The sequence below is a fragment of the Erpetoichthys calabaricus genome, chromosome 13 (assembly GCF_900747795.2).
Source record: "Erpetoichthys calabaricus chromosome 13, fErpCal1.3, whole genome shotgun sequence".
NCBI lineage: Eukaryota > Metazoa > Chordata > Cladistia > Polypteriformes > Polypteridae > Erpetoichthys > Erpetoichthys calabaricus.
Genome location: NC_041406.2, coordinates 62,201,540 through 62,220,817, shown reverse-complemented (window position 1 = coordinate 62,220,817; position 19,278 = coordinate 62,201,540). Strand labels below are relative to the sequence as shown.

General features: G+C 37.9%; 1 protein-coding gene across 5 annotated transcripts in view; it reads left to right on the top strand.

The window, feature by feature from the left end:
- The window catches only part of LOC114663371 (cytoplasmic dynein 1 intermediate chain 1), a 468,822-nt gene that overhangs the window by 360,126 nt on the left and 89,418 nt on the right, over positions 1-19,278 (top strand). For all 5 annotated transcript variants that reach the window (XM_051935825.1, XM_051935823.1, XM_028817057.2 and 2 more), the window contains one exon: positions 988-1,121. In XM_051935825.1, coding sequence (XP_051791785.1) covers positions 988-1,121 — 134 coding nt within the window. The remainder of the gene's footprint in view (positions 1-987; positions 1,122-19,278) is intronic.

The following is a 19,278-nucleotide window of genomic DNA, read 5'->3' as shown; positions in this document are numbered from 1 at the left end:
GCATTGTCCACTGTTGCTGCACTTTTGGATATCAGCTATTGATGTGCACATGAATTTTTTGGTGAATTTCTGCAGGTTTCACTTCATCTACATTAAGTAATCTCACTACAGCACATTGTTCAACATTGGTGCAGTGTTCAACTGTCCATGTTCATTTAACCTTAGCTTCAAGTAGACAAACAGCAGAGCACTGTGCTGTGTGTGTTTGAACTACTCATAAGTCATTAAAAACATGTTGTATTGTATCAACTTCTATCTGTTGCAGTTACCACTTAATTTTCAATTTGCCTTTACTTTTTGATTTACCTTTATAATTAAAAATGGATAACATTGTCAGTTCTTTATGATTTTTGGCTGATACATTAATTACATGAACTGTATATGTTACACCATGACAATCTGTGAGTACTGGCTAAACATTTTGCATCAGATTTTCAGTACTACAAAATTAACCTGGAATGTCTGAAACATATTCCATTTCCAAGCACACATATCTTGTGGCAAAAAGGATCAGTAATGAATATTCACGGGTGGTTAGAATATATTCAGATACAACAATGTTAATAAAAGTGCTGTTAGTCTGTGGGAAAAAATTTTGGGAGGAATAATGAAGCTATTGAAGAAATGGCTTAAAGTGGCTTAGAGGGTTAGAATGGATGAAAGAAGGGGATATATATACACAGTACAGTACAATACAAAACAAAGTCTGTTGCAAGACTGTTGAAGTTAGTGGAGATTATGTTGAAAACAGTAAATACATGAGCATGTTTTAACATTTCTGTAATAAATTACTAGCAATAAATTTTTTTTGGGGGGAACTGTTGTATTTTAGTGAAAAGCTTATGAAGTAATGGTGTTTTTATCTTTTTAAACAAGATATTTTTCTTTTATGTATAGTGTGCTATCTATTTATCTGTCTATCAGTGCTGTCTGTCACTTCTTTTGCCATGCTTACTGAAGCAGTTCATTTTCTAAAAACCCACCTAGGAAAGCATGGAGTTGGTATATAACAAATCGAAGCCAGTGGCTGTGACAGGGATGGCATTTCCAACAGGAGACGTTAACAACTATGTGGTTGGGAGTGAAGAAGGCACAGTATACACCGCCTGTCGACATGGGAGGTAGGTGGTTTTATGAATATGCTTTAAAAACGATATTTTTTCGAGTGTTAATTATTTAAAATTTTTTATTCTAATGTTCTTAAACCCATCTAATCCAGATTTGGGTCATAGGATAATAATAAGTAAGAAAATTAAGGGAAAGCCTGCCTAATCATCTACCATTCAATGATGTCGTGGTCACCAGACTGACATTACAGGGCTATGTTTCATTTAATTAAAAGCACTTGCAATGGAATTTGTAAGAAATGGTAAAATAAACATGTCATGATCTATTGTGTATTTTTTTTATTTTTTGAAGGTAATCCTTGGTCTCGAAATCCTTTTTAAAGATGGTTTTGGAGTCTTGAGGAATCTCGTGATTATCAGCCTCTCACAATGGCATTTTGTTTTCCTTGTGGGTGCTGCCATGCAGTTGCTACCACCATAACGGTATAAAGGACAGCATCATGCACTTCTTGGTTTTCCAAGTTTGTGAATGTCACAAAAACAAAGTTCTATTATTAACTCCTCAAGAGTTTGATTATTTTTGTAACTAATTATTTTCTATTTTATGATGATGATTTTGGATTTTGCTTTGGGTTTTCTTAAGTTCTTCTCCACCCAGTTTTCACCTTGGCTTGCACTATTGTAATGATCAATTTCCTGATTCCCTTTTCTTGAAGAATAGCTACCACCCAGTGCTCTCAGTATAGAGCAGTGCTTACGTAATGTGTTCACTGACACTGAGTGCTTCTCCCTAGTTTTTCTTAGGCAGGATTAGAGCTGCTGGTTGTACATCTAAAGCAGCACTCCCAAGTAATCTTCATTTAAACAGAATATTAATTTTATTACCCTCATATAAGAGAACGCTAGATCACAGAGGTATGTTGTCCCAAAGAAAGCTGTTATCAGAGTAGTATATGGTTGCAGACTGGGATACTTATCTTCAGCAGGTAAGCTCCACAAATCTACCTGAAGGTTCTGCCTTCCTCTTGATTTCAGCACAATGTTATTTTGCAGGGGCACACCACTTCCAACCACTGTTGTCTCCAAATAAAAAAGAGGTTCAGTTTTGGTTTCAATGTCATCCACAGCAATTTCTGTACCAAGTTTAAAACACACAAATGTCAAAATAGTTCAAGTGTTCTGAAGCCAGTTAAACAGATTGCAATACAGTACTTTGTTTTCTCCAGATATCACGTACAGTTGGCCTATATACATTTTGCCCTGATGGGCAAATTTCTGGGGGTATATTTTCAAAATTCTGCAGATGAATGCACCACAATTTTGGAGGACAAGAGGTGCAATTTTCCTTTGAATGTATTAACTGATTTGGGCTTGTCCATATAGTTTTGTATTTGACTTAGAACTAGGTCAAACTTCACCTATGAACCATTTATCATTTTCATGTGTGAACACCTGATGTCGCTGTTGCCCCATTAGACCCAACAGACAGATGCTGACACAGTAAAAGCACCAAGAAGTATTCTTTTTCTTCTTGAAACAGTGCCTCCAAAGCACCACATCCACCAAGCACACAATAATCAGCAAATCAATACAATAATTTTCCTCTTCTCCTCCCAGCAAGCTCTGTTACATTCCTTCCCAACTCCGGCTCCATTGCTGGGTTCCCATCAATCCTTTATATAGTCCTGGCCCCGGAAGTGCTTCTGTTCTTCCTCCCACGTGACTTTGACTTGCCAGCACTTCCGGGTCAGCTGGAGAATTCAGGTTGTCAATCAGCCCGGAAGTACTTCGGGGCTTCCATTGTCATAGTCCATTAGTACTTCCGGGCTAGGTGAGAATTTGTTTTCCCACCAACTTCCCACAGCGTCTCCTGGTGGCACCCACGGTACCCAGCAGGGCTGTGCTGCCGAACTCCAAGTCCCATAGTGCCCTGCGGGCATCTGGGGCACCACTGCAGTCCAGGGACACTGCCATCTATCGTCTTGGGGGAGGCAGTGTCCTTGATAAGCTGCCTTCCCCCATCCTTCCATTACTGGGGCGGAATAAGCTGCTGGCCGTCCCTTACGCATGAAATCAAAAACTCTTTTATATCTCAGGCAGACGTTTTGTAAATTGTTGCAAAAGTTTACCACTGCTTAGCCATCTAGTCTTTGTGTTTAGCAAAAGGCTTGCATATTCTATTATCTTTCTTGTAAGTGTGCACAGAAAAAATGGCGTTGAAGATTTATTGCACAGACAGCATTCAGTCTTTATTGCAACAGCTATAACATTCTTTTTGTTTAATGTTTTTCTGCACAAACCTTTAACTTTACACAATATGCACACTTAAAATGAAGATTAGTGTAAATAACAGAAGTTTTAGCAAATACAACTGGGCATGCAAGCAAATGAAAGCCAAATTAACTGAAAATCAAGTACCAAATGGTATATGTTCTCAATAATTCATCTAGTTCCCGAAACAGTGCATTGGATGTAAGGCATCAACCAACCCTGGACAGAACAGCAGTCCATTACAAGAATGAAAACAAATTACATTGAATACAGCATTCTTTGGTCAAAACAGTGACATGCAGACCAAGTTTGCCTTATAAGAATAGCAATTTAGAAAACTATGACACAAAAAGTAGCCAGTTATTAATACTTTAATTTATTCAATAGAATGTACAGGCATTCACTTAATGTGGAATTGCTAGCAATTATAATGAGAATGTTTAATTTTCTATAAGTATAACCTACCCATTGTTTAACAATTTACAAAACATAAGGTACAATTTATCAGTTAGCCAAGTGATGAAAATGAAATTGTGTTTAAATGGTAACAATATCTATGAGTATGATGTGCTGTTGGAACTGCCTGAAGAGTTACAGTAATTGATAACTGAGAATATGTTTTTGAATATGTTGTTATGCTCTATTCAAATTACTAAACAGAAGGAACAATGATTATATGTTACCACCCCAAGAGCAGCAGCAAAAATCACTTAAGAAACAGGTGATCAACATGACTTTAGTACTGGTATCAATTAAAAAGCACAAATGACAATAAGTGAAAAAATATGAATGTATGTATTGGAAGCGAGAAAAGCTATACAGGTACAAATAATTATTTACAAACACACCCAAAACATTGTCCCAAGCTGAAATATTTATTATGGCAGATGATTAATACAATCAAAATAATAATAATAATAATAATAATAATAATAAATAAGCAAAAGTATGGCAACAACAGACTATTTTAAATGGTTTTAGTCCTTATTTATGTCCCATTGAAAAAACGGTTAGATTGGTGAATTATGAATTATGGACAGGATGGTAGAAAGTGTTCTCAAAAGGATTAAACACAGCTTGAATGGCCTACCAGTAGATGTCTTCAGGCACTGGCCAAGCCCACACCCAGCGCTGTGTCCCTCTGGGTTCAACTGAATTTCCTGAAAAATTAGGTGGTTATCAAGGCTAAGTTTCATATCTCTTGCTCATCTTCATTTAAATTGCTGCTGTCTCCCATTTTCTTGTTTCACTCTTCCTTTTAAAGGAGAGCTTCCTGGGTAAACGCCACCCTTTCCTACCCTTGAACATTTCTAGTGGATCCTCCATTAGTCTCCTCAACATGCAACACCTCTTTTACATCCTATGACTATGAATTATCATGTATCTAGTAAAAGATAGTGTTACAGTAACAGAATAATTAACAAGGACACAGACACTCCTGACTCATACAAGGGTCACAACCCAGAATTTTATCAAAAGAATGTTGCACATATTTGAATCCTCTAATGTCATTGTTAAGTGCTCACAAACCTACCACACACACACCTATGCAGCTTGTCAACATTACAGAAGAAAAGCTGATCTGCAAGACTGAAGAGAGGCATGGTTCCCTGTTAAGCACATTGAGCCATACAAACCTTGGTTGGGGTGCAATTCTGGACAAGCAGGCAGGCAAGAAGCCATCCAAGCTGGTAAAGTCAAAATGTGTTTTATTACTGCCCATAATTCATTAAACAAGACCAAAACAGGCAGGTAAAGGAATTCTGACTGCCAAGGAGCATGCAACACACTTAAAAACAGGCAAAATAGTAAAAACCTACAAAGAATCAAAGATTCCATTAGGTGAAACACCCAAGCAGAGTTCAAATGGGGCTTTTACAAAGACACCCGGTACACAGTTCTAGGGCAATGTCATCATCTAAATTCCCCATTTTTACTGGCCCTGGATCTTCTCTTTATGTGACTGCTTTGTAATTAGAGTCACCTAGCAACAGACATACATAGACACATACTGGGGCTTCTTCATACCTGCGGCAATACGCCTTTATAATGCCTCACTGTGACTGCTGTTTTATCTTCAGCCAAGTATTTTCTCTTTGTTTTGTTATTCTTGCATATGTCTGAGGAGGGCTGCTGTTGTTGTTAGTTGTAAAAAGCTAAACTTTCTCCTTTATCTATCTATCTATCTATCTATCTATCTATCTATCTATCTATCTATCTATCTATCTATCTATCTATCTATCTATCTGTCTGTCTGTCTGTCTGTCTGTCTGTCTGTCTGTCTGTCTGTCTGTCTGTCTGTCTGTCTGTCTGTCTGTCTGTCTGAAGGAAGAGTCAAGGGCAAATAGGAAAAAGTGAAGAATGGGTGCAGAAAGAAAGGATATATTTTTTAATGTGAAATGGATATCTTCTATACCATACTTGCAACCTAAAAGTGAATTTTAGAAAATTTTTATCCTTCTGATTATTAAATTCTGTAATCAAAACCCAAGAGTGATTGCCTTTACCAGCATATGGAACACTTCTGTATTAGTTTATCCTGTTCCGCTTCAAAGATGTGTTGCCTGACACGTAAAGACAGGAAAATAAAAGTGAAATAAAACTTTTTGTAAAGCACTAATTGTGCTCCTTTTATGTTACATGATGTGAAGTGCTGTTTTTCATTCTTTAGTTTTTCATTTCCCCCTTCCCTTTTGTTATTCTATTTTCATTTTTGTCCTATGTTTGTAGATTCTCTCCAGCCTAGTGTGTCTGGAAGTGAAGCCATCTTTACAAATGAAAACTCTGCGGTGCTGCAGTCATTAAAGCTGCATTTACCTGAGAGGATTTTATGAGCCCCAACTCATTTCCAGTGCACTCTGTTGGCTTTAGTTACTGTCAGCTGCTGTGTTTTTATGGCCCTTTCTTTGCTTTTTTCCTTAATGAGACTTTTGAATTTTTTAATTTGGATTTCTTTTTTTTTGCATTGTAGCTTTTGCTTTTACAGTATACTTTGAATTTATGTACTGTTGAATATGTTATTGACAAATTACTTTTTTTTACTTATTTGCTATTTGTTTGTGTTTTCATTTCATTCAATTCCATTTCCTCTTTTTTTTTTTTTTAGCTTTCCTTTTTTTCACTGGTTTACTTTCAATATTGACTAGTATTTTTCACTTGATTTTGTATGTTTAGTTATTTCATTTAAGTATTAAATTTCTTGCTTTATTTCTTTACATGGCTTTATTAGTTTAGTAAATTATTATTGTTAGTGGTTCTTTGATTTTTGTAAAACTTCAAAAAGAGAAATTTAATAGATAATCTAATTTACCATTGAGTTTACAAGGAATTTATTTGGTGGTTTTGGTCATCCCTGCTGGGACAGAAATGTAAATAGCACATTGTGTTTTAATAACTAAAAGAAGTCCCTAGCTAAAAAGAAGTTAATGATATGTGATTTAAGTAGAACTGCAAGGGCTTGCTTTGCTGACCAGAGCATATGAAATCGGACATGAGTACCCACCCACACAACTTGCTCCTGCCAAAAAATATTTAAATGAAAACCAGTAAATAAAGAACAAAAGTAATTGACACACCTGCAAATAATAATGTAGTGTAATTATTCAGAATATCAGTGTGTAAAATGGTCAAAAAACAGCAAAAGAAAATACCAGAAAAAAACAAAGTTAGAACTCTCATTGTAATTAATCTGTTTTTGTTTTTATTCAATGTATAACCTGTTCTGGTTTATATGTATGCATTTTGTTTTGTTTTTTATAACACTATTTTTGTTTTCATCACAATTTTATTTATCATGTCTGACTATGGATGGCACCTTTTTTTTTTACTATAAAAATTCCAAAACAAAAAGGTGTAATTTTCAAATCAAAATCAAAAATTTAAAAAATAGAACCAAAGTGGAATCCTGATCATCTGCGCCTTGATGACCAGAAGTTATGTATTATTCAAGGCAAACCTACAACTGTAATATGCTACTTTTCTTATAATTCATAAAAGCTTTGCTGGGAATACCATACTGAGCTAATAAATACTATAATTTTAACCTCGTCTGGACCGAGCGAGTGGTTGAGGAGCTGTGACTGTGAGAATGTGGGTGTGACTCACTCACCCCGCCTCCACTGCATCCCTGGGCTAATGTCATTGTGTCACCAGCGCTGACTGCGTACGCTTGCTGTACAATTTCGTTCTCTTAGGATTTTTGTATTTATACATTTCTGTAGCTCATTAAGTCTTCATTTTAAATATCACAATGAGTGGGAAAAAAAGCATGTTATGGTATCTTTACAAGTGAAACGGGAAGCTACCAAACGGTTAGAACAGATAGAAATGTGGTCATCCATTTTATCTGATTTTTCAGTTATCCGAGGTAGCATTGGTCCATCTTGGATGGCTGGGGTTTTACTGTATACGTATACAGTACACAATTACACCAGAGCAGACCACAATGCAAAATGTATTTGCTTCTTTCCAGTCAAGGCCGAATTAAGACCCCCACAGGTCTTTGGGCGACATATCTCCATAACAGAGAGCTAATCATACTTTTAACAACACTGGTATGTTCAATGCAGCACAATATTTCTTCCTTTTTATTTTGCCTCAAGATCTTGTTCGTATCATTGAGTGAGGTGAGGGGTTGTTCCCCCATGATCATTTTGAATATTCAGTCGTTAAGAGGCCCCTTGCCATCATGGGCCTCTGAGCATGCACCTCCAGGCAAGTGTTATCCACCACCTCCTGACTCTGACTCCCTGAGTAAGGTAAGGTGTTTCTCTTTATCCTGACCCAGGAGCACATTTGGTGCTACATTGCATGGAGGAAGCACTTCTGGGTCAGGTGGAAGCCCCCCAAAGTACAGATATCTCCTCTCAGTAGTACCCTCTACTGGCACCCACTGCATCTCATAGAGCTGCCTAACAGGAATACAATACCCAGGTTGCCCCACAGATAAGTAAGTGTATGGGAGATCCAACAAAGGGTAGCTGCCATGTAGCGCCCTGAGGTAGTAGGTGAGTATAAAGCCCTGATAGGTGGTTTCCCCTGTGCTTCCATCATATTGGCCATCCCATTCTGGAAGTCAGACCTATATATTTCTTAAGGGACACTGATAATGTAATCAGTTTAAATTACAGAATACAGGAAGACAACATTATAAAATGCAAAAGAAATCAAAAAATGTTTTTTGCTTACAGACAATAAAAATGTAAAAGCACATCTCAAAATGTAAAAAATGATAGCGTATTGTGAACTTTGAATGAGATGTTGAATTCCAATATTGTCTTTTTTTTTTTTAGAAAATTATATAAATTTTGTTTTTATAAAATGTTTTATTGAGTTGCACATGGTTCAAAGCCCTTTTAATTAAAGAACATAGAAATAAGGGATAATTAACTTTTCACTAAATGATTTTTGGGATCCCATATGTATTGTTGATAATTATTCTTCATCATATACTTCTACCTCATTTTTTTTCGCAGGGATTAGGTTCCAAAACCTCACACATAAAAAGTGAAGTCTGTGAATATCATATACAGAACACACCCGCTTTGATTGCTCACTTAATGAAAATCAAACCAACATCGCACCTGTAATCTACACTGTTGTGCAGTGGTTAGCATCCCATTTCTTTCTATAGGCAAATCAATTTGAATCTTCAGCTAAGAGGAATTAATGCATTTTTTATAAAAAAAACAGAAATAAGATCTACAGTATATATGAAAAAGATAGAGGTGGGATTTAAACCATAATTCCACTGATTTGCTATCATCTCCAGTATTCATCAGTTATAGACTGACACTAAGATGACCATTTCCATTTATTAATAGAAGAATATCATTGCAGTTTTCTTTGATTTTTTTTTTCACAGTTACAAGAACATTTTTATGAGGTTGTTAAACTGTTTTTTTCTTGTGTTCTGTAAAGAGCCAAGAATTTCTTGTTAGTCAAGCAACCAATCAGAGACATGTACCTTTTATGCATTGACATATATTCTAATATATAAAGCCTGATGTGCGTGTTTGTTTGGCATGCAGATCCACACCATTGAACCTATTCATCAAATTTTGCACAGATTCCCAACCCTCGTCAGCACCATATACCCCTTCTAGGGTGTGTGTGTATATACTGTATATAATATATATATATATTCAGTCATATGAAAAACTTTGGGAACCCCTCTCAGCCTGCATAATAATTTACTGTACTTTCAACAAAAAAGATAACAGTGGTATGTCTTTCATTTCCTAGGAACATCTGAGTACTGGGGTGTTTCCCGAACAAAGATTTTTAGTGAAGCAGTATTTAGTTGTATGAAATTAAATCAAATGTGAAAAACTGGCTGTGCAAAAATTTGGGTACCCTTGTAATTTTGCTGATTTGAATGCATGTAACTGCTCAATACTGATTACTTGCAACACCAAATTGGTTAGATTAGCTCATTAGGCCTTGAACTTCATAGACAGGTGTGTCCAATCATGAGAAAAGGTATTTAAGGTGGTCAATTGCAAGTTGTGCTTCCCTTTGACTCTCTTCTGAAGAGTGACAGCATGGGATCCTCAAAGCAACTCTCAAAAGATCTGAAAACAAAGGTTGTTCAGTATCATGGTTTAGGGGAAGGCTACAAAAAGCTATCTCAGAGGTTTAAACTGTCAGTTTCAACTGTAAGGAATGGAATCAGGAAATGGAAGGCCACAGGCACAGTTGCTGTTAAACACAGGTCTGGCAGGCCAAGAAAAATACAGGAGCGGCATATGCGCAGGATTGTGAGAATGGTTACAGACAACCCACAGATCACCTCCAAAGACATGCAAGAACATCTTGCTGCAGATGGTGTATCTGTACAATGTTCTACAATTCAGTGCAATTTGCACAAATAACATCTGTATGTCAGGGTGATGAGAAAGAAGCCCTTTCTGTACTCACGCCACAAACAGAGTCGCTTGTTGTATGCAAATGCTCATTTAGATAAGTCAGGTTCATTTTAGAACAAAGTGCTTTGGACTGATGAGACAAAAATTGAGTTATCTGGTCATAACAATTAGCGCTTTGCATGGCGGAAGAATGAACACCACATTCCAAGAAAAACACTTGCTACCTACTGTCAAATTTGGTGGAGGTTCCATCATGCTGTGGGGCTGTGTGGCTAGTTTAGGGACTGGGGCCCTTGTTAAAGTCGAGGGTCGGATGAATTCAACCCAATATCAACAAATTCTTCAGGATAATGTTCAAGCATCAGTTACAAAGTTGAAGTTGCGCAGGGGCTGGGTATTCCAACAAGACAATGACCCAAAACACAGTTCGAAATCTACAAAGGCATTCATGCAGAGGGAGAAGTACAATGTTCTGGAATGGCCGTCACAGTCCCCTGACTTGAATATCATCGAAAATCTATGGGGTGATTTGAAGCAGGCTGTCCATGCTCGGCAGACATCAAATTTAACTGAACTGGAGAGATTCTGTATGGAAGAATGGTCAAAAATACCTCCATCCAGAATACAGACACTCATCAAAGGCAACTGGAGGCATCTAGAGGCTGTTATATTTGCTAAAGGAGGCTCAACTAAGTATTGATGTAATATCTCTGCTGGGGTGCCCAAATTTATGCACCTGTCTAATTTTGTTATGATGTATATTGCATATTTTGTGCTAATCCAATAAACTTAATGTCACTGCTGAAATACTACTGTTTCCATAAGGCATGTCATATATTAAAAAGAAGTTGGTACTTTGAAAGCTCAGCCAATGATAAACAAAAATCCAAAGAATTAGGAGGGGTTCTTAAACTTTTTCATATGACTGTATATATATTGTGAAGCCCTGACGCATACAGCCGCCCCAACCCAACACGGACAGGGAGAACACAGCTCCATCACACAACGCACACCTTTATTCTTTGGCAGGGAATCATTTTCTCAGTGCTCCCCACTTAACACTCAACAGTATACAAACAGTGTCAAAAATGACAGCAAAGTCCTTCCACCTCTAGTCCTACACGTAGGTTTTGTCCTTCTTCCTCCCAACTCTGGCCTCAAAAGGAGTGAGGTGGCTCCTTTTATTCTACTCCTGGAAGTGCTCCAGGTGGCTCATCAGTATTACCTGGAATCACTCCTAAGTTCATTGTAGGGCTCTGCAGCTCCCCTTGGCGGTCTCCATAGAACCCAACAGGGCTGTGCCTAACTACAAGTCCCAGTGTGCCCTATATATATAATATAGAACAGTATATACAGTATATATATATTGTCGACAGTGGGGGACCACTCCAGCTCCCCAAACACCCCAGCACAATTAGGCTCAAGATGCAAGTAAAAACCAAAAGTGTCTTTATTATTGGAAACTCTTCCCCAAAGCAGTTCCCACCAGAGCCACAAGAATGCACAAGCACAATTAGGCAATGCTTTGTCATCTCTTCATCTTCTTTCGGTTGCTGCCTCCTCTGCACTGCCTCACAAGCTTTGTTCACCTCCTCCCAGCTCCTTTTATTTAAGCCACCTTGGAAGTGCGTCCATTATTCTGACTTCAGAAGTCTGCAAGTACTTCTGGGTAAGGTGAAAATCCCAAGACACAGGGACTCCCCAGTCCTGCAGCTCCTTGTAGTGGCCCCCCACGGGACCTAACAGGGCTGTCCCCCAGGACTACAATACCCGGTGTGCCCTGCAGGGACCCATATCAGTATCATATCTATATATATATATATATATATATATATATATATATATATATATATATATATATATATATATATACTGATCAGCCAGAACATTAAAACCACTGACATGTGGATAATATTTATTAGCTAGTTACAATGGTACCTATCAAGGGGTGGGATATATTAGGTACCAAGTGAACTGTCAGTCACTTGAAGGTGACATGTTGGAAGCTGGAAAAATGGGCAGGCACAAGTGAGCGGGTAAACGTCTGAGCAATTTGGACAAGGGCCAAGTTGTGACGGCTAGACGACTGGGTCAGAGCAACTCCAAAACGGCAATTCTTATGGGGTGTTCCCGTGAACCAGCACAGTGTCATGGGTGTCCAACACTCGCTGATGTGCATGGGCAATGAAGATTACCCTGACTGGTCAAATTCCACAGAAGAGCAACTCTAGCACAAATTGCTGAAAATGCTGGTCATGAGGTAAAGCTATTAAAACACACAGTGTAGCTCAGCTTTCTGGGTATGGAGCTGTGTAGCCACAGACCAATCAGACTGCCCATGCTGGCCCCTTCCGTTGCCGAAAGCACCTACAATGGGCACATGAGCATCAGAACTTAACCATGGGTTAATGAAAGAAGGCAGCCTGATGAATCATGTATTCCTTTAGATCATGTGGATGGTTGGGTAAGTGTGAGTTGTTTACCTGGGAAAGAGGTGGCAGCAGGTTGCACTATAGGACAAAGGCAAATCGGAGGAAGGCAGTGTGATGCTTTGGGCAATGTTTGGCTGGAAAATCTTGGGTCTTGGCATTCATGTGGATGTTACTTTGGTACGTATCACCCACCTAAAGATTGTTGCACTCCACATAAAACCCTTCATGGTGATGGTATTCCCTGATAGCAATGGCCTGTTTTTGCAGGATTTTGTGCCATGCCACACTACAAAAATTGTTTAAGAATGGTTTGAGGAGCATGACAAAGAGTTTATGGTGTTGACCAAATTCTCCATATCTCAGACTGATCGAACATCTGTGGGATTTGCCAGAAAAACAAGTCCAATCCTTGGAAGGCCCATATCACAGCCTATAGAATTTAAAGGATCTGCTGCAGTCATCTTGGTGCCAGATGATAAGAGAAAATTCGTTTTGTGGAGTCCATGCCTCAATGGGTCAAAGCTCTATAGGCAGCTCAAAGGGACCCTGGGCAATATTAGACAGTGGCCTTAACGCTGCATGTGTGTGTGTGTGTGTGTGTGTGTGTGCGTGTGTATACTGTATATATATGTGCATATATACTGTATGTATATATATATATTATAATAAATAAATCATAGGACGAGACGTGACTTTTTCAGAGAGATACTTTCAAGTCCCACAAGATGAGACTTTGTGCCAAGAGATTTAACCACGCCCAGGGCCGGAAATAAAAGACAAAGAGTAGATGACAAATTAGAACATCGTAAAGAATTCAAAAACATTGGAGCGATACACATGCAGAGCAGGTCAGAGATAATGAAAGTACTAAAATTTGAAAGTCTCAAAAAATGATAGTAAAGATCGCATTAGTTCAAAAAAATGGAAATTATTACTCGGTGAAATAACGGAGCAGCAAAAAGAGATTGAATATATTGTTCGGATTTAAACTTTAAGTCGGAGACTTGTAGATCGTCTAATTCGTGTTGCCATCAGGGAAAAGTAGTGTTTCTTCCCAATGAATAGGCGTATCTGCGAGAATTAAAAGATCTGTTGTTTGGTGAAAGTGAAATCAACATACATGAGTGGCAGAGACGCGAAGTGGCTGGCGTGGAGCGCAGGCCGGGGGGGCGTTGGAGAGCAAAGCGAGCAGGGGGTGAAGCCCCCTAGTGGGTGTGGGTGTGTGTGTGTGTATATGTATATATATATATATATATATGTAGATAGATAGATAGATAGATACTTTATTAATCCCAATGGGAAATTCACATTCTTCAGCAGCAGCATACTGATACAATAAATAATATTAAATTAAAGAATGATAATAATGCAGGTGAAAAAACAGACAATAACTATGTATAATGTTAAATGTTAACGTTTACCCCCCGGGTGGAATTAAAGAGTCGCATAGTTTGGGGGAGGAACGATCTCCTCAATCTGTCAGTGGAGCAGGACAGTGACAGAAGTCTGTCGCTGAAGCTGCTCTTCTGTCTGGAGATGATACTATTAAGTGGATGCAGTGGATTCTCCATAATTGATAGGAGCCTGCTGAGTGCCCTTCGCTCTGCCACAGATGTTAAACTGTCCAGCTCCATGCCAACAATAGAGCCTGCCTTCCTCACCAGTTTGTCCAGGCGTGAGGCGTCTTTCCTCTTAATGCTGCCTCCCAAGCACACCACTGCGTAGAAGAGGGCGCTCGCCACAACTGTTTGATAGACCATCTGCAGCATCTTATTGCAGATGTTGAAGGACGCCAGCCTTCTAAGGTAGTATAACCGGCTCTGTCCTTTCTTGCACAGCGCATCAGTATTGGCAGTCCAGTCTAATTTATTATCCAACTGCACTCCCAGATATTTATAGGTCTGCACCATCTGCACACAGTCACCTTTGATGATCACTGGGTCTATGAGGGGTCTGGGCCTCCTAAAATCCACCACCAGCTCCTTGGTTTTGCTGGTGTTCAGGTGTAGGTGGTTTGAGTCGCACCATTTAACAAAGTCATTGATTAGGTCCCTATACTCCTCCTCCAGCCCATTCCTGATGCAGCCCACGATAGCAGTGTCATCAGCGAACTTTTGCACATGGCAGGACTCCAAGTTGTATTGGAAGTCCGATGTATATAGGCTGAACAGGACCGGAGAAAGTACAGTCCCCTGTGGCGCTCCTGTGTTGCTGACCACAATGTCAGACGTGCAGTTCCCAAGACGCACATACTGAGGTATGTCTTTAAGATAGTCCACGATCCATGCCACCAGGTATGAATCTAATCCCATCTCTGTCAGCTTGTCCCTAAGGAGCAGAGGTTGGATTGTGTTGAAGGCGCTAGAGAAGTCTAGAAACACAACTCTTACAGCACCACTGCCTCTGTCCAAGTGAGAGAGGAATCGGTGTAGCATATAGATGATGGCATCCTCCGCTCCCACCTTCTCCTGATATGCAAACTGCAGAGGGTCAAGGGCGTATATATATATATATACTGTATATATATATATACTGTATATGGTTGAAAATAGTTTTACTGTCAAATAATGCAAAGAGTACGCGACACGTGTTTTGCCCTAATTCTGGGTTCATCAGGCCGACTTGCTGACCAACCACAACCACAATCAGATTGTGATTCAGACTACGAATGCCATGAATATATATACACACACACACACACCATTAAAACCACTTGCCCAATTTTATGCAGGGTCTCCTCATGCCACCTATAGAGCTTTGACCCATTGAGGCATGGATATATACATATATATATATATATATATATATATATATATATATATATATATATATATGAGTGTGTGTATTTATACTTATAAATATTGTAAAAGGAAACAGAGGGGAAGTTAAGGAGGGTGCCCTATTTAACTCAGATGTACTGGATGGTCCATTAAAGAATGCCGACTTCCAAGGGTGTCTTTGGTTAAGTACCATGTTGATTAGAAGGGTTCTGGGTTTGTGGCCACCATATGTGAGCTTAGCAGTTGTCCGGCTGTTTCTCTTCCTCCACTCTAAGGAAACAGACAGTATGATAGTTTGTTTGGCAGTGTCGCACTCAAATCCCTCCCCATATTAACCCATATATGGCCATAAAACTTGCATGTCTAAAATATACACATATACAGGAAATTGCCCAGTTGTTTTGCAACAAGCCTGGCTTCATGGAAAGGAAACTTGTTAATAGTGTAGCTTCAAAGCCTGTGATGCTTTATTTATTTATTTATTTATTTTTGTTTGGCTTTGTTGTGGTGCTTCTTTAAATATTCACACAATTTTTTGTATTCTTTCAATTATGGCCTTATGGACAAGGCAGCCTGTGTACAGTAAAAACATTTGATCTGCACCCTTTGTGCAGATCAAACCAAACAGAGTTGCATTAGTGATGAACATTTTTAGGAAGTAGTTTTATTTTACAGTTTGTAAATGTCATGCTTAGTTCCTGCTCAGATTCAAGGCTGACATTTGTTACTGGATTGGAAAAAGAGCCTCAATGTTTCAAAACGAAAGTGCATTTAAACCCTGCTATCTCACTGATTCTTAAAGGTCTGCTAATAGTAATATGTACTGTATTTGTATGATTCTTTTACAACAGTAAAATAAAAACATGTTTATAATATTGACAGATGAAATTAATAATGGCCAGTTTTTGGGGGTTTTTTTTGCCATTGTTCATACGACTCTTCTAAGATTTTTTTTTTTTTCTCTGAATTCACTGTCGTAATCTTCTTTATTTATTTATCTGGTTTGTACAATGCTATATAATGTATACCCTGCGGTTCTTTCTTATATTCTGTAAGTGCCTTGAACATGGGAAAGGTGCTATATAAATAAAATGTATTATTATTCATTATTATTATTATTATGATTTAGAAAATACTTAACTATCTGACCATTGATTTGCTGAGTTCAGTGCTGTGGAGACACAAAGTCTATCCTAATATTATTCAACAAGGCAGAAACCAACCTGACACTCCATCTTGACACGGCACAAATTCATATAAATACAAACATCACCTTCAATTTATTTATTCAGAACCTAGGTGTATGTGAATTCAATTAATTTATTTTTATATAGCACTCTTCACTAAGTGCAGGCTCTGAGCACTGTTACAGTTTCACGGATATAATGCAAATGACAAGCTTTACAAATTGCATAATACACAGATAAAAATACATATTAGTTTAACCACAACACAATTCCAAATTGAATAACGTAAATGCATCCTAACAATATACTGTATGTCCATGAATGTTATCGTTGAGATATAGACAGTTGGCAGTGGAGGAGTTGAAAACAAAAGCTCCCCTCAGAAGCATCTCTGGAAGAAATTAACCTCTGGGGGTCCACATTCAGTGATGCAGACAAAGTCACAGCTCTGCAGACCTAAGCTGACTCTCTGCCCACCTCATTCCACAGTAAGATACCCAGAGGAGAAACAGAAAAGGGAAGGGCTAGTAACAATTTATTATTGCAATGCTTCCATGTTTTCTACAAATGACTAACAAACAAAAATGCACCACTGTAAGGGGTTTCTAGACAAAATGAACGAGTCTTCAGCCTGGATTAAGAGGCTGAGACCAAAGGAACGCCATTTATGGAAGCAGCCAGATCATTCCCGTAGTTTGGGGCCCCTGTAGCTCTCATGTAGTGTACTAACATTTGACTTTGCCTTTCCAGAAGATTATCAGGCTTTGTGTGACTAGTGACATTGTGCTTCCATGAAAAAAGTGATTAACTAGTAAAAAACTTCCTGGGTGACAGAGATTAGAGAAAGCTAAACAAAAAAAAAACTGTAACCTCAGGAGAAGTAAGGGTGAATTTCATAAAAAAGCATGCTAAAAATTCTCATGACTTGTGCTTAGTTGAAATTATTAACAAAATATATTTTTGAATTCTTTTAGAACAGGGTCTTTTTATTTCTATGTTAACTGAAGTTTGGTGATTGGGTCAAAAACTGGCCATCGAGTTATGTATGGTTAGATACTGATTCTATAATGTTTGAAATATTGAGAAAATGTCAACGTGGTGTATGTGCATCTGAGTGTGTGTCTGTGTGGAAGATCAAAATTGATTTTCACATCTAAAATTACAATTTTTGTTAAAAATTTCTTTTTTAGATGTTATGTAGAACTCCTATATCCTAGCAAAGGTTTAAAAATGTGGAACAAGCAGTGTTTGCGATATCCACCCTGAAAACAAAGACCTAAGTACAATGATAACTTCCAAAAAAAAAAAAAAGTCCTATCTTTTCCAAACATGCATTGTGTTTGTCTTGCTGCAGGTCTATTGTTTTTGGTCCAGTTTAATTTAACTGGGATTTTGCAGTCTGCACCATTTAGTTACACACACATTAAGACAGCTGACAGTTTGTTTGCTTTATCAGTGCACATCCTGGATGACGAAGAGAAAGAAATGAAAAGACACAAACATACACACCTACAATAGATCAGTAAAGATCAGCGTGCACAGAGGCATTAAGGCGGCCCTGTACCAGTCTGTCTGTCTGTCTGTGCAGCTCTTTACTTCATTTGACCCAATAGATTTAGTTTCTAATTAAATATAATTTAAGTTGAATTTCATGTCATTCAATTTCCTGTTCATGTTACTTTACATAACAAATATAAGTTAATGTACTTGACTGTATACTACTGTAAACTACAATCCATTGTATTGTAAAATTTTTTGAGTGATTTCCTACTGTATAACTAAAGTGTAATTTACATGGAAGTACAGTGCAGACTATTCCATGCTGATTTTTATTTTTTTAATAAAATGCAGTCTTACCTCTTAAATAAACTGCCACTTGATGCTTCATCAATTAATGTATGTGCAGTAACATGCTACAGCAGCAAAGCGTCTGTGGTTGCAGAATGACAAATAAACAAAGTCATGAAAATGAAGAAACAACAATTCACTTTTAAAGACTTCTCCAAAAAAACATAATACCTCTAAGCGACAAAAGATACTCACTCTAAAGGTTTATTTTTCCCAGATGTTATAGGATGGGGCAGCCGTCTGCTCTCAGAATAAATGCTAAAGAGACCATAAAGTTAGATTCTAAGAAAAGTGATGTTAGGAGGAAATTTAATACAGCTGAATTTTATACTCACACTTGTTTGTTGTTATATAAAAGTAAGATTCATAAGAAATGTTTTTAACAAGTAAAGAATGAAAGTGGCATTCAAGATAATGCTGCGTATGATACATGCCTTAACATAAAACACATGTTTTATGCACTATACATTTTCCTAAATCACTGATTGCCTCCTCCCTACTGTGGATTCACTCGTCTTTAATTGATTATTTCTGGGCTGTTAGGGAATGATGATTACTGTTGTCCTTATTATACATTTCTGTTGATGTTTTTCTAGTATGAACTTCTCCAATTCAAATTACATGCATCTGCTTTACTTTACCTTATTTCACTTTATTTAAAATTAGAGCCAGGAATGGGTACCCTTTATTATCTATCCAAAATTGAAAATGCAGATAGTAAAACAAGACTTCAAGCTCTCTAAATACTGTAAAAATGAAGAAAGATATATACCCCAGTAAGCATCTTCTGCAAATGTTTTTAGGTAGCTACAGAGAGTAGAAATACA